Genomic DNA, 13,247 nt, shown 5'->3' on the forward strand with positions numbered 1-13,247 from the left:
ATAGAGCACATTTTCCTCCTTCCGGCTAACCCTGACCCTCTTCTCCCGCAGCCTAAATCTAACCCTCTTCTCCCGCAGCCTAACCCTAACCCTCTTGTCCCGCAGCCTAAATCTAACCCTCTTCTTCCGCAGCCTAAATCTAACCCTCTTCTCCCCCAGCCTAACCCTCTTCTCCCCCAGCCTAACCCTCTTCTCCCGCAGCCTAAACGTAACCCTCTTCTCCCGCAGCCTAACCCTCTTCTCCCGCAGCCTAAACGTAACCCTCTTCTCCCGCAGCCTAACCCTCTTCTCCCGCAGCCTAACCCGAACCCTCTTCTCCCGTAGCCTAAATCTAACCCTCTTCTTCCGCAGCCTAAATCTAACCCTCTTCTTCCGCAGCCTAACCAACCCTCTTCTCCCCCAGCCTAACCCTCTTCTCCCACAGCCTAAACCTAACCCTCTTCTCCCACAGCCTAACCCTAACCCTCTTCTCCCGCAGCCTAACCCTAACCCTCTTCTCCCAAAGCCTAACCTTCTTCTCCCGCAGCCTAACCCTAACCCTCTTCTCCCGCAGCCTAACCCTAACCCTCTTCTCCCGCAGCCTAAACCTAACCCTCTTCTCCCGCAGCCTAACCCTAACCCTCTTTTCCCACAGCCTAAATCTAACCCTCTTCTTCCGCAGCTTAACCAACCCTCTTCTCCCCCAGCCTAACCCTAACCCTCTTCTCCCGCAGCCTAAACCTAACCCTCTTCTCCCGCAGCCTAAATGTAACCCGCCTCTCCCGCAGCCTAACCCTAACCTGCCCCTCCTGCAGCCTAAACCTAACCCTCCCCTCCTGCAGCCTAACTCAGAGGTTCCCAAATGCGGTCCTCATGGCACCCCAACAGTTCACGTCTTGGGTATATCCCTGGCTCAGCACAGATGGTTAAATCAAATTGACTAAGGTGCTAATTAAGTCACCTGTGGCCAAGCATGGATACATTTAAAACCAGGATCGTTGGGATCCTTGAGGACCGCGTTTGAGAACATCTGGCCTAACACTAACCCTAATACTTACTGGCGGAATGTGTCGGGATTCTGACAGTTGGGTTGCCGCTGTTGGTATTGTGACCGTCGACATTCTGACTACATCCCGTTGACTAGCCTTTTAGTGGTGACTAGAAAGACCACACAAACATCACTGGGGCATCATTGGCACAGTGATACAAAACACTTTACTCTTACAGCATTGTGCATTGAAATGTGCAGGGAAACATTGTCTATCTCTTTGTATCACATGGTGTTTGCGTTCTCCAAGTTTCCATACAATTAGAGGGTGACACACAACTGTACTAACACTTATAACAATACAATGAAACTTGATACATTTCCATAACATTAAAGCTTTTGTTTCCTTTATGTGTATTTTAAACACAGGCAAAATATTCCACGGTTGAACTGGCGATCTCTAAGGTGGAAAATACACCACTCTCTTTGGGCAAAATTCCCCTTGCCTCAGAGCTGAAAATCCAGATTGTTATAACTGACAAGAGAGTAGGATCCGTCGCAGGAAGGACTGTGCAGCAGCTAGCGGGTGACATCATGGCAGATATTACAGCACACGGTAACTATTCCTGCAAAACAGGACTTCTATATGTAGTAGCCGTTCTTGGGATGGCTTGTGATATCAGGTAATTATCTAAAATGTTTATTAATACCTGAATTTTATAAATACACGATTATAACCCTATTATTGATAAAAGGGATGTCTCACACAGCACTACACATTAAAGCGATCATGATACAGACTATATACAGTGACATTAGACAGAAGGTAAGACTGGTCCTGCTGAATAGAGCTTACAGGCAGTGCCGGCCGCCAGCCCGCGGTTACTGGCCCTCATTCCGAGTTGTTCGCTCGCAAGCTGCTTTTAGCAGCATTGCACACGCTAAGCCGCCGCCTACTGGGAGTGAATGTTAGCTTAGCAAAATTGCGAACGAAAGATTAGCAGAATTGCGAATAGACACTTCTTAGCAGTTTCTGAGTAGCTCCACACTTACTCGGCAACTGCGATCAGTTCAGTCAGTGTCGTTCCTGGTTTGACGTCACAAACACACCCAGCGTTCGCCCAGACACTCCCCCGTTTCTTCAGACACTCCCGCGTTTTTCCAAGAAACGGCAGCGTTTTTTCACACACACCCATAAAACGGCCAGTTTCCGCCCAGAAACACCCACTTCCTGTCAATCTCATTACGATCACCGGAACGAAGAAAAAACCTCGTAATGCCGTGAGTAAAATTCCTAACTGCATAGCAAATTTACTTGGCGCAGTCGCACTGCGGACATTGCGCATGCGCATTAGCGACTAATCGCTCCATTGCGAAAAAAAAATAACGAGCGAACAACTCGGAATGACCCCCACTGTGTGCAGTATTCTATGCAGTCTGGCCAGTTGCATAGAATACTGTGAAAAAGTGCCTCCCAAAAAATTCCGCCACCTGAGGACAATGCATACGTGCATTTATATCATCACGCCTAGCCTACTGCAATGCCCTCTACCTGGGTCTCCCAGCAGAGGAATTGCACCGCTTACAGATGGTACAAAAAGTAGCTGCCAGGATGTTTACCAACCAGCCACGTTCCAGCCACATAACACCCATCCACTATTCCCTCCACTGGCTGCCTGTAAGATGGCGAATTGATGTCAAGATTACATAGAAACATAGAATTTGTCGGCAGATAAGAACCACTTGGCCCATCTAGTCTGCCCCTTATTTTATTTTATTTTTTATATTATTTTTTATCACTAACCTTATTTGATCCTTATTTCTTTGTAAGGATATCCTTATGTCTATCCCATGCATGTTTAAATTGCTCTACTGTCTTAGCCTCTACCACCTCTGATGGGAGGCTATTCCACTTATCCACTACCCTTTCTGTAAAATAATTTTTCCGCAAATTTCCCCTGAACCTCCCCCCCTCCAGTCTCAGTGCATGTCCTCGTGTCCTATTGCTTCTCTTCATTTGGAGAATGTTTCCCTCCTGGACTTTGTTAAAACCCTTCATATATTTGAAAGTTTCTATCATGTCTCCCCTTTCCCTTCTCTGCTCCAAACTATACATATTGAGATTTCTTAGTCTTTCTGGGTATGTTTTGTGATGTAGGCCATGCACCATTTTAGTTGCCCTCCTTTGTACAGTTTCTAATGTATTAATATCCTTTAGAAGATATGGCCTCCAGAACTGAATACAGTATTCTAGATGAGGCCGTACCAATGACCTATACAGTGGCATTATTACTTCTTTCTTTCTGCTGCTGATTCCTCTCCCAATGCAGCCAAGCATCTGACTAGCCTTCCTCATTGCCTTGTTACATTGCTTACCTGCTTTTAAGTCATCTGAAATAGTGACTCCTAGATCCCTTTCCTCCTCAGTAGTTTCCAGTATAGTGCCATTAATACTGTATTTAGCTTTAGGATTTTTGAGACCCAAGTGCATGATTTTGCATTTTTTGGCATTAAACTGTAATTGCCAGACTCTTGACCATTCCTCTAGTCTACCTAGATCCTCAATCATTTGTTTTACCCCACCTGGTTTGTCTACCCTGTTGCATACCTTTGTGTCATCTGCAAAAAGGCATACTTTCCCTTTAATGCCATTTGCAATGTCACCAATAAAGATATTAAAAAGCACTGGTCCAAGTACAGATCCCTGGGGTACTCCACTGGTAAAATTGTCTTACTGACTTTCAAAGCCCTACATAACCAGGGCCCTAGGTAGCTGAAGCAGCTTCTGATTCCTTGTCAAGCTTAAAGGCTATTAGCAGAACCTAGAATCTCCCAGAATTCATTTGGGGGTCGCGATTTTAGCCATGTGGCTCCGACTCTATGGAACTCACTTCCCTGCATAGTGCGAGAGACCCCAACTATAGAATCCTTCAAAAGCAGACTCAAGACTTTCCTGTATTCTCAAGTATCCGCTTTAGTATCTCCATGCTCTTTTACGAAAAACTTTTCTCTACTTCATTCTATCTGTTATGGGGTCTATTCATGAAACAGTGAAAAGAGAGAAGTGAGCCAGTGGAGAAGTTGCCCATGGCAACCAATCAGCATTGAAGTAACATTTCTAATTTGCATACTATACAATTGTACGGAGCAGCTGACTGGTTGCCATGGGTAACATCTCCACAGGCTTACTTCTCCACTCTTCTCACTGCTTCATGAATAGACCCCTAAGCTAAGTGCCTTGAGAACTATTGGAGAAAGAATGCTATATGAAAAGTGTAGTCAGCAGTACGGAATTAGATGGCGAGCCATGTTTTGGGGTCAGCCACCTTAAACCTCCTGGAAATAGAGGGTGTGAAAGTCGACAATCAGTTTGACTTCTGTTTTAGATAGTAGTAATTTTAATTGGGGTTTTCTCCTTTCCACAACAGGGCAGTCGTTTGGCATTACGAAGGCAGAAATGCAGTCGGCCACAGACGTCGCTACAGGCGCCCAAAATGGATCCATGACGCCAGCTGGCATTTCGGGAATCGTCTTTGGCATTGTCCTTGGAGTGTCATTGATGGGCACCATCTTTTTCCTCTACAGAATGGACGCCTTTAGGTAACTTAAGTTATACAGGTCATTTGGGAAGTCCCCAGTGCCATATTCTAATATATTTAGTTGGTGAGCAACAGTCAAAAAATGGAAAAAATATCAAAGTAAAATATTTGAATGTTAAAAATAAAATAGTTGTGGTAACAAAGCAAAACAAAAAGCACATGTTCCCCATCACATTCCACTAACCCTAAACCATGAAGTCTACATAGTGTTACCTTCACATTCCATTTCAGCTCCGTTCTAGGTATTTTATAATAAATATGATCAACGACATCACTGTTAAAACACTCCAGTAAATGAGCACGGGTTATAGGAAGTATACAGTTTATTAATGCTATTTAACAATAAAGTATAAGAATACTGTAGACTTTAGAGGGCCCTGAATTGTAATACTTTTTTTCTTTCCTCTGTGTTCCCAATCATTTTATACTATAAACCCAATGCTATAATACCCCTCTGCTCTCTATAGGCCACAACCTAAGCTATAGTATTGGAAGACTTTTTTATACTCCTAAATAAGACTGACGGCAGAGCTGAGAAAATGTAAAGGAGAAGAGAATGCACATAATGGAACTGCAATAAATTCCAAGCAGGCTTACTATAATTTCCTCTCATAGGAAGTGGGTAGAAGACTTTTACTGTATAACAAAAATATATTTCTATATTTATTCCATTAATGTTTAGATTAGATAAATGAAAATGGATAGTAAAAATGTAGAGTTGGCGACTTTCATTATTTTGGCGGTAGAGGAGACTTGTGCCCGGATAGTGCTCTCTGATCCATCTGTTTCAATGAAAACATCATGGGTTAGTTATTGATATGTTTTGTTTAAACAACAAAGTTCCATATTTATAGTTGCACACAAATGCAGTTTGGTGGAGTGATTATCTTGGTGCTAAATGCTTGAATCAGTTTGTTTCTGAAGGTGAAACGCGCTAGTACGAGGTGTAAATGTTACACATGTTAATCAAGGTGCAAGTTTTGGAGTTGATAATCACTACCAACGTGTCCCCCCTGCACACACCTATTCTCTACACTTAAGGTTGCACTTCCCCCTAAGGCATCTTTACATTTAACTATATAAGAGGGACTTCTGGTTCCAGTGGCCGTGCTGTGAGCTGTCTCAGTGCTCAGCTCCACTACCAGCCCAGCAGAAACAATCTTCACGGCTGCTCCATGGCCTCCAACGTACCCCCGCACATCTAACACAGCAGTGAGCTTCTCTCTGATAGTGTATGGAGAGATTTCTGGCTCCGCACATGCCAGGGAAGCAGCAGGGACAACGCATTGACAGACGCTGGCCTAATGGTGCTGGCAACTGACTTTACATCATCTTCAAGGTCTCCTATGGAATCTGGCTCCCCTCCACAGGTGCTTTACCCCTTGTACTTCCACCTCCACCTTAGAAGTGCCGCAGTTTCAAGTACCTTAATCTGCTATGAGGACTTAGTAAAAGCAACCACTGAGACTATACACCCTTTATTAAAGAAACAGGCTGCAACATTTCCACGGCCTATTAAGAATGTTAAGAAACAGGTGCAGCAAGTTACTTGAAGACTATCCAATGCAAAATATAAGAGAAGCTAACCAAGATAATTCCATATTAAAGTCAGATGTGCCACATTTAACGAAGGGGGTCATTCCGACCAAATCGCACCTTGCGCTTCTTCACAGCCATGTGATCGGGTCAGAACTGCGCATGCGCATCATCCGTATTGCGCAGGCGCCTTGTTGCCTGGCGACGCCCGTTACCAGGCACTGATGCCTCCAACGAACAAAGCGGATGCAGCGGCGACCGCAGGAAGATTGACAGGAGGAAGGCAGATCCGGGCATCAACTCACCGTTTTCGGGGCGTAGAGATGCGAACACAGGCGTGTCGATGCGTTTGGAGGGCGGATGTTTTTAAATCAATTCCGGGACCTGCAACGCTGAAGTGATCGCACAGGGTGAGTAACTCTTACCCTAGTCTACTTCTCCACAAAACTTTTTTTGCATAGCAGGGCTGCACAAGCGTTCGCAGCCTTGCTATGCAAAAATCCACTCCCCCCATAGGTGGTTTCTAGTTTATCGCACGAACTGCAAAAAGTTGCTAAGAGCGATCAACTCAGAATGACCCTCTAAATGCAACGCCAGATATGGAAAAAATTAGAGGACCTGGAGAATATATCCCTTCGCAACAATCTCCGGATTGTTGGTCAACCAAATCACACAAAGGACCAGTGCTTTCCTTTGAAAACTTTACATTACCTGACCTCAGTGGCTTCACTAGGGAGTGTGGACCGCTCCAGATGACACCATCCCAGGGCGTAACATGATAACGTCATAGTGCGGGGCCACAAACTAGGCAAGGTTGTCCATTGTCACTCTACTGATTGGAAACTTCTAAAAACAATACTTAAGGATTTAGGTCACTTCTAAAATGACAGATCTCTATTCTAGTAATTTGACAGCATATATTAATAAAGTATCCCAACTACAGTACTTACTAGTTGGAAATTACTACCTCTCTTTGTTGGGGAGGATGGCGGTGTAGAAAAGTATTTCTTTCCCTAATCTTTCTTATGTAATGTAGATTTTGCCACTATCCCTGACTAAAGCAGATGTTGCCTATTGCTCTCTAGCTTTCAGAGAATTTCCATGGAGGTGTAGAAAGCCGAAAATTGCAATAACTAATTTGATTATGAGTCGTTCAGAAGGCGACATGGGGGTCCTGAATCTGGCTGATTTTTCAGATATATTTCAGACTGGCTCTTGTACAGACATCTCCACTTGCAAATTGTTGAATATGGCCCTGTTAGACTCTTACTCCCCTAATGTAATATTACATACAGATGGGTCCACATTTATCTTGACCTTTTAATAGGATTAACTGAGACTGGCCAATCGGACTTAATCCCCTGCTGTATTGTTCTCTGTATTGTATTTGAGAACAATAGATGAAGGGTTTATGCCAATAAATCATGGTGTGACTAGGCGCAGAAAACTAGTCAAGGCAACCGCGGACCCATCTGTACTCTTCAATAAACTCCCATATTTTAACTATCCTCTTATATGACCATACTGTTTCCACCCCAAACTGCCCAAGAATTGCAGGATGTGACGCCGATCAGGTGGTGTCACACGGCCAACTGGTGACAAACAAATCTGGAGAAACAGGGAGAGAGGACAAGCGCCTAATGGTGCAGTAACTTCACACTAGTTTTGGTTATTGTAGCAAAGTATCTATGGGTAATCTGCGTACCAGAGGTTGGGTTTCTATCATGCACATCACTCAGTGGCTGATTCCTCCAGTAGGTTGTCCGCAACACAGCGAATCAAAACAGTTGAAAGCAATCAAGCATATCATGAGGGGTCTTTATCCTCCAGTAGGTCTGTTCGCAGAGTAGCAGGGTCTAAAATCAACCAGAGAGAGATACGCCTCTCATAGTGGAGAATTGATTTCTCAAATGAATTGGGGTTCACACAGATCGATAGGTATTAAGCGTACCAGAGCATAAACACAATACAGCATATCATTGGTGGTCTTTTTCAGGAGTAGTCGACCTCCGTTACGATGTGTTGTACCAGTATTCGTAATTCCCACAGCATGAGTGAGGATATAATAAACTAGTAAAACATAGGTTTATTTCCATAAACTAAGGGTAACAATAACAGGTAAATGGTAAAATAAACAAAAAGAAAAATTCATAAAGCTTATCTGAATAAATCAGTAAAATGTTAGGCAGTCCAGGGTATGTCCACAGTGAATGCCCAAGTCAGGGGTGGTCAGAACAGGTCATCTACGCGTTTCACCTTACAAGGCTTCCTCAGGAGTGTCTATAGGGACTGACCATATCTTTCCTGTATTTATCCCCTTTGTAATTGGTAGGCGGCAACCAATTATGCAAATCATTTCCGGTCGGGACATCCCACCGGAAAGTGTCAAAATAAATAAAACAAAACCTCATGGTATCAGTACAGAGTAAACCTTTCAATCATTAGAAAGGATAGGTTTTAATGAAAGGATTGCGCTAAGCGCGGTATGTTTGTGGTCACTAGTGGCCGGAAATATATGGAAATTTATGGAAATAAACCTATGTTTTACTAGTTTATTATATCCTCACTCATGCTGTGGGAATTACGAATACTGGTACAACACATCGTAACGGAGGTCGACTACTCCTGAAAAAGACCACCAATGATATGCTGTATTGTGTTTATGCTCTGGTACGCTTAATACCTATCGATCTGTGTGAACCCCAATTCATTTGAGAAATCAATTCTCCACTATGAGAGGCGTATCTCTCTCTGGTTGATTTTAGACCCTGCTACTCTGCGAACAGACCTACTGGAGGATAAAGACCCCTCATGATATGCTTGATTGCTTTCAACGGTTTTGATTCGCTGTGTTGCGGACAACATACTGGAGGAATCAGCCACTGAGTGATGTGCATGATAGAAACCCAACCTCTGGTACGCAGATTACCCATAGATACTTTGCTACAATAACCAAAACTAGTGTGAAGTTACTGCACCATTAGGCGCTTGTCCTCTCTCCCTGTTTTTTTCTCTCTTATTATATATATATATATATATATATATATATATATATATATATATATACATATATATATATACATATATATATATTTTTTTTTTACTAACATGATCTGTATATAATAATCAAAATCTTCGCAAAGATTGTATGTGTGCATGTATGTATGTATATGTATATATATATATATATATATATATATATATATACACAGGTTGAGTATCCCTTATCCAAAATTCAAAATCCCACATTTTTGGGTCCCCTACTGAGATAATGACATATATATTATATATTATGTGTATAATATAGATATATTATATAGATATATAATATAATATACACATATATGTGTCATTATCTCAGTAGGGGAACCAAAAATGTGGGATTTTGAATTTTGGATAAGGGATACTCAACCTGTATATGTATGTATGTATATGTATGTATATATATATATATATATAATAAATATATGTGTGTATTTATTATTTATTATTTGAAATGCTAACATGTCAAATTAACACAAGTTTTTCTGTGTCCATGTCAACATAGGTCGACATGGACACCATCTAAGTGCCATGCTTCGGGCATGGTTCCTTGCTGCGCTCGGCGCACTATTATATTCTCCAATGTCGGCATTTTAAATGTCTGTATTCTGACTGTCAGCATAATGAATGTCTGTATTTTGACTGTCGGTCAATGGGTTTCGGGATTATGGCCGTCTGTATTGTGTCCGTCGGTAAATCAACTGATACATTGTGTGTATATGTATGTGTTTATATATTATAATGTATTATATAAGAGGTCAAAAGTTACAGATAATGCGCTCCGTACAACTGTCCTCTGCCAATTGCCTGGTGTCGCTTATACAGTGGTTCTTGTGACTTATATTACCCTAAAGAATATATATATTTTACGCTGTTCATGACACTGAAATGAAATGTCTTTATTTCTAGACTACAGTATTTTCGCCTGTTCTGGTTTTGGAGGAATGCACCAAGGGAAGAAGCTGCCTTTGAGAACACGGGATTCAACAACCCAATTTTTGAACCAGCGCCAGAAACCATACAGGTACTGCACGTGTATAACATATGCTAAACTGATCAACTGATTGTAACCTCAATCTGCCTAATTATACCCCTAATATATTGTAGCTCCACCCACACATAGATTTCAGATTAATGCAGATTAGGGACTGTATGACCTAGTGTTCATTCTAGCACCCTGCACCTTTCAAATCCTGTGCAGTTCCTCTTCCCTGCCTGGGGTGTCACTCTCTGCTCTGGAGCTTCTCAGCACACACAGGTCTGTATCACAGCACTGAGTAACAGATCAGTGTGTCCTGAGAAGCATTACAGCAGGGAGCGATACCCCAGGCGGGAAAGAGGAACTGCACGGATTTTGAAAGGTGCAGGGTGCTAGAATGAACCCTGACCATTACAGGTGATCTGCGGAGCATGCCCCTGATCGTACTAGTAGGTGGACTGTTCCATGCTGGACCATACCATTTGAATAAAAAATTAATTAAACTATAACTGTGCTTTTATCACTCCTATAGGCAAACTGGAGGCAGAAAAATTGCTTGTGTGGCAACACGTGTCCCTAAATTGCTTTTCTTTTTTGATTTTTTAATTTGACTAACTTGAATCCATGATGATCTTCCCAGAATAAGTGAATCACCTGATGGCATAATGACTGTGTCCAGTTTACGAACCCCTACCCGGTCACTCAGATCATGCGCATGGCTGAATTCTGGCCATACAGGGGTGTGTTGGAACAAGCAAGTTTGCCTTCTGCCACTATTTCTGTATAAATAAACTCAGACCAGGCAAGCGGCCAACCATGAACAATGCACTAGGAGTTGGGGATGAAGTGGAGTTCAGTCATTGTTCCTTTACATGGGTCCTCTTTTATATCCACCCCACCATCCTGATATCACCAGATATGGTTATTAAAGAGTCTTGCACAGGAAATGCTTTTCTGCCCACCACCTCCTCCCTCAATTCTCCAAGGCTGTATGATGTATGCTTGTGTCACCATGTGGCAATATGGCATACTGTGGATAGTCTACTGGTGTGGGGGGAGGTGTGACAATTATTTATTTATTTTTAAACACTTTCTTTCTTCTTGTAGGTTACACCAGCATCATATACTGGAGATGATGAATTAAAAGGAGTCTCCCTGCAGCAAAGTGGAATTTACTTTTCCAACCCTTTATTTGATTCAGATCTGGATGTTTAAGGTCCTAATACTTCACCCCTCCATTCCCGACCTTATCTCAGTCCACACTCCCACTTGTCCTAAGGGCTTTTCCTCTGACCATAGCCTCCGTTCCTAAGTCTCACAGGACAAGTGCATGCAACACTTCTCCTGTGCTACTGTTGCTGCCCTCCTCAGAAACTCGCTGCCCCTCCGGCCACAGAGGCTGAAAAGCAAGTAACCTTAGATCTGGAGCAAACCATGTCGCAATACAGAGAGTGCAGATACATTTGTTTATTTTGCATTCAGACTAGATACTGGCTGGTTTTACCTATATTCCACAAATGGACAGTTTTTACACTCCAAAGTATATTTCTTTATTCACACCCCTCTCAAAAACTAAATCTCTTTACACATTCTAAATCGCCCCACTTGCAGTTTGTTTGCTTGGCTCCCACCTCAGAATCAGCCCTACAGTTGGCCATTCTGAACTATCTGTCCTTCCTGCCCAGACCTCTTGGCCATTGGGTAATACTTTTTTTAAATGGTCACTCATTTGGTTGTCTAAATATTTCATGGTCTGAACCTTCTTATACTGAATTGCACATCATTGCAATTTGTCCTGCATGGGACTCTAGGTCTAACCATATAAATAAAATCTAATAATTGAAATGAAAATGTAAAATGTGTCATTTCCAAAAATGATTCCACCCTTAAAATACAAACAATAAGAAAAGGAATTTGTTCAATAAGTGATTCTCAAAGACATCTTCCTCTTCCCTGGGTTTGAGCGTTTCCCTGATAAGGACTCAGATGGGCTTGTTTCAAACACACAGTAGTGCTATCCCCCCTAACATGTGTTGTTAGCCAAGATAGACTCAACCCCCCATTTTGCAACAAATATAGTAGCATAACTTGGCCTAAAACTGGTGCCCTTCGTGGTACTCTGTTAGTCTGGAGAAGTTGATAGCTGTGCTCATATTTTTGGGCTTGACAGCAGAGTGGTGAATACAGGTTTTTATTTATCTCTTCCTCCTTCTGAATTTTTTTTTAAAAAGAATCAACAGATTTAGTCATCTCGAGCGAACAAGAGATTCATGCACTTCTTAGCAACTTGAAATCGCTTAGACATGGCTTTATCCACAGATCTCATCAAAGCAGGCTCCTCCTTCACTACGGGTCTTATGACCCATAGGGTGGTATTCAAATCCTATCACACCCAATATCCTTTTCCAAAGTGATGTCTGTTATTGTGCTTATCGCGCCCATAGTAATCAGGTTTAGCTGCATAAAGGGTTGGGTGCTCCACTACCCGGGGTAGCGAGCTGAAATGGTACCACGCCTGTCAGCAGAAACAGAATGGGTGTGGAAGGGGGTGAAAAGACACGCACCGCACCCTGCAGCTAGGCTACAGAGTAAGTTCCACACTGGGGGGACCGGGAGAGCCCGCTCCCTGGACCCCACTGGCCGGCAGTGTACAGGTAGGCTGGGGGACGAGGGAAGCCAGCTCCCTGTACCTCCAGCACTGAGAGAGAGCCCTAGCAGCCAGGCTGCAGGGATAAGGGAGCCAAGCGCTGGGCACATTAAAGCAAAATGCTAATATTTTAAATGTAACAATTAATATATATTGTATGATGAGGCACTGCAGTGTCTGGGTATGGGGAGCCTGTGCAGGGTACAGGCTCAGTATATTTAAACAGAGACATGTATGTGAAGTGTATTTAATGTAAAAATGGACCTACTGGTTGTTGTGTCCCAGGAGGTGGGAATTCATGGCTTTGCAGGCTGTTGGATTCCTCCAGACCTTTTCCCCAAAAACAGAATGCCTTCTCCTCCAGCCTTCCACATAAAAGTATCATGGGGAGAGAGAGGGGAGCTGCTCAGCTTCCCAACAAGCTGAGTGGTTTTCTGGAGCTCCATAGGTATCACCTTTGATGAGCAGAAAACCCTG

General features: G+C 42.9%; 1 protein-coding gene across 1 annotated transcript in view; it reads left to right on the plus strand.

Moving 5' to 3' along the window:
• The window catches only part of AMN (amnion associated transmembrane protein), a 92,345-nt gene extending 79,387 nt beyond the window's left edge, over window positions 1-12,958 (plus strand). The window contains exons 10-13 of the mRNA XM_063946601.1: window positions 1,397-1,583; window positions 4,396-4,567; window positions 10,054-10,168; window positions 11,231-12,958. Coding sequence (XP_063802671.1) covers window positions 1,397-1,583; window positions 4,396-4,567; window positions 10,054-10,168; window positions 11,231-11,338 — 582 coding nt within the window. The 3' untranslated portion in view covers window positions 11,339-12,958. The remainder of the gene's footprint in view (window positions 1-1,396; window positions 1,584-4,395; window positions 4,568-10,053; window positions 10,169-11,230) is intronic.
• The last annotated feature ends 289 nt before the right edge of the window (window positions 12,959-13,247 follow it).

The sequence above is a fragment of the Pseudophryne corroboree genome, chromosome 12 (genome assembly GCF_028390025.1).
Source record: "Pseudophryne corroboree isolate aPseCor3 chromosome 12, aPseCor3.hap2, whole genome shotgun sequence".
NCBI lineage: Eukaryota > Metazoa > Chordata > Amphibia > Anura > Myobatrachidae > Pseudophryne > Pseudophryne corroboree.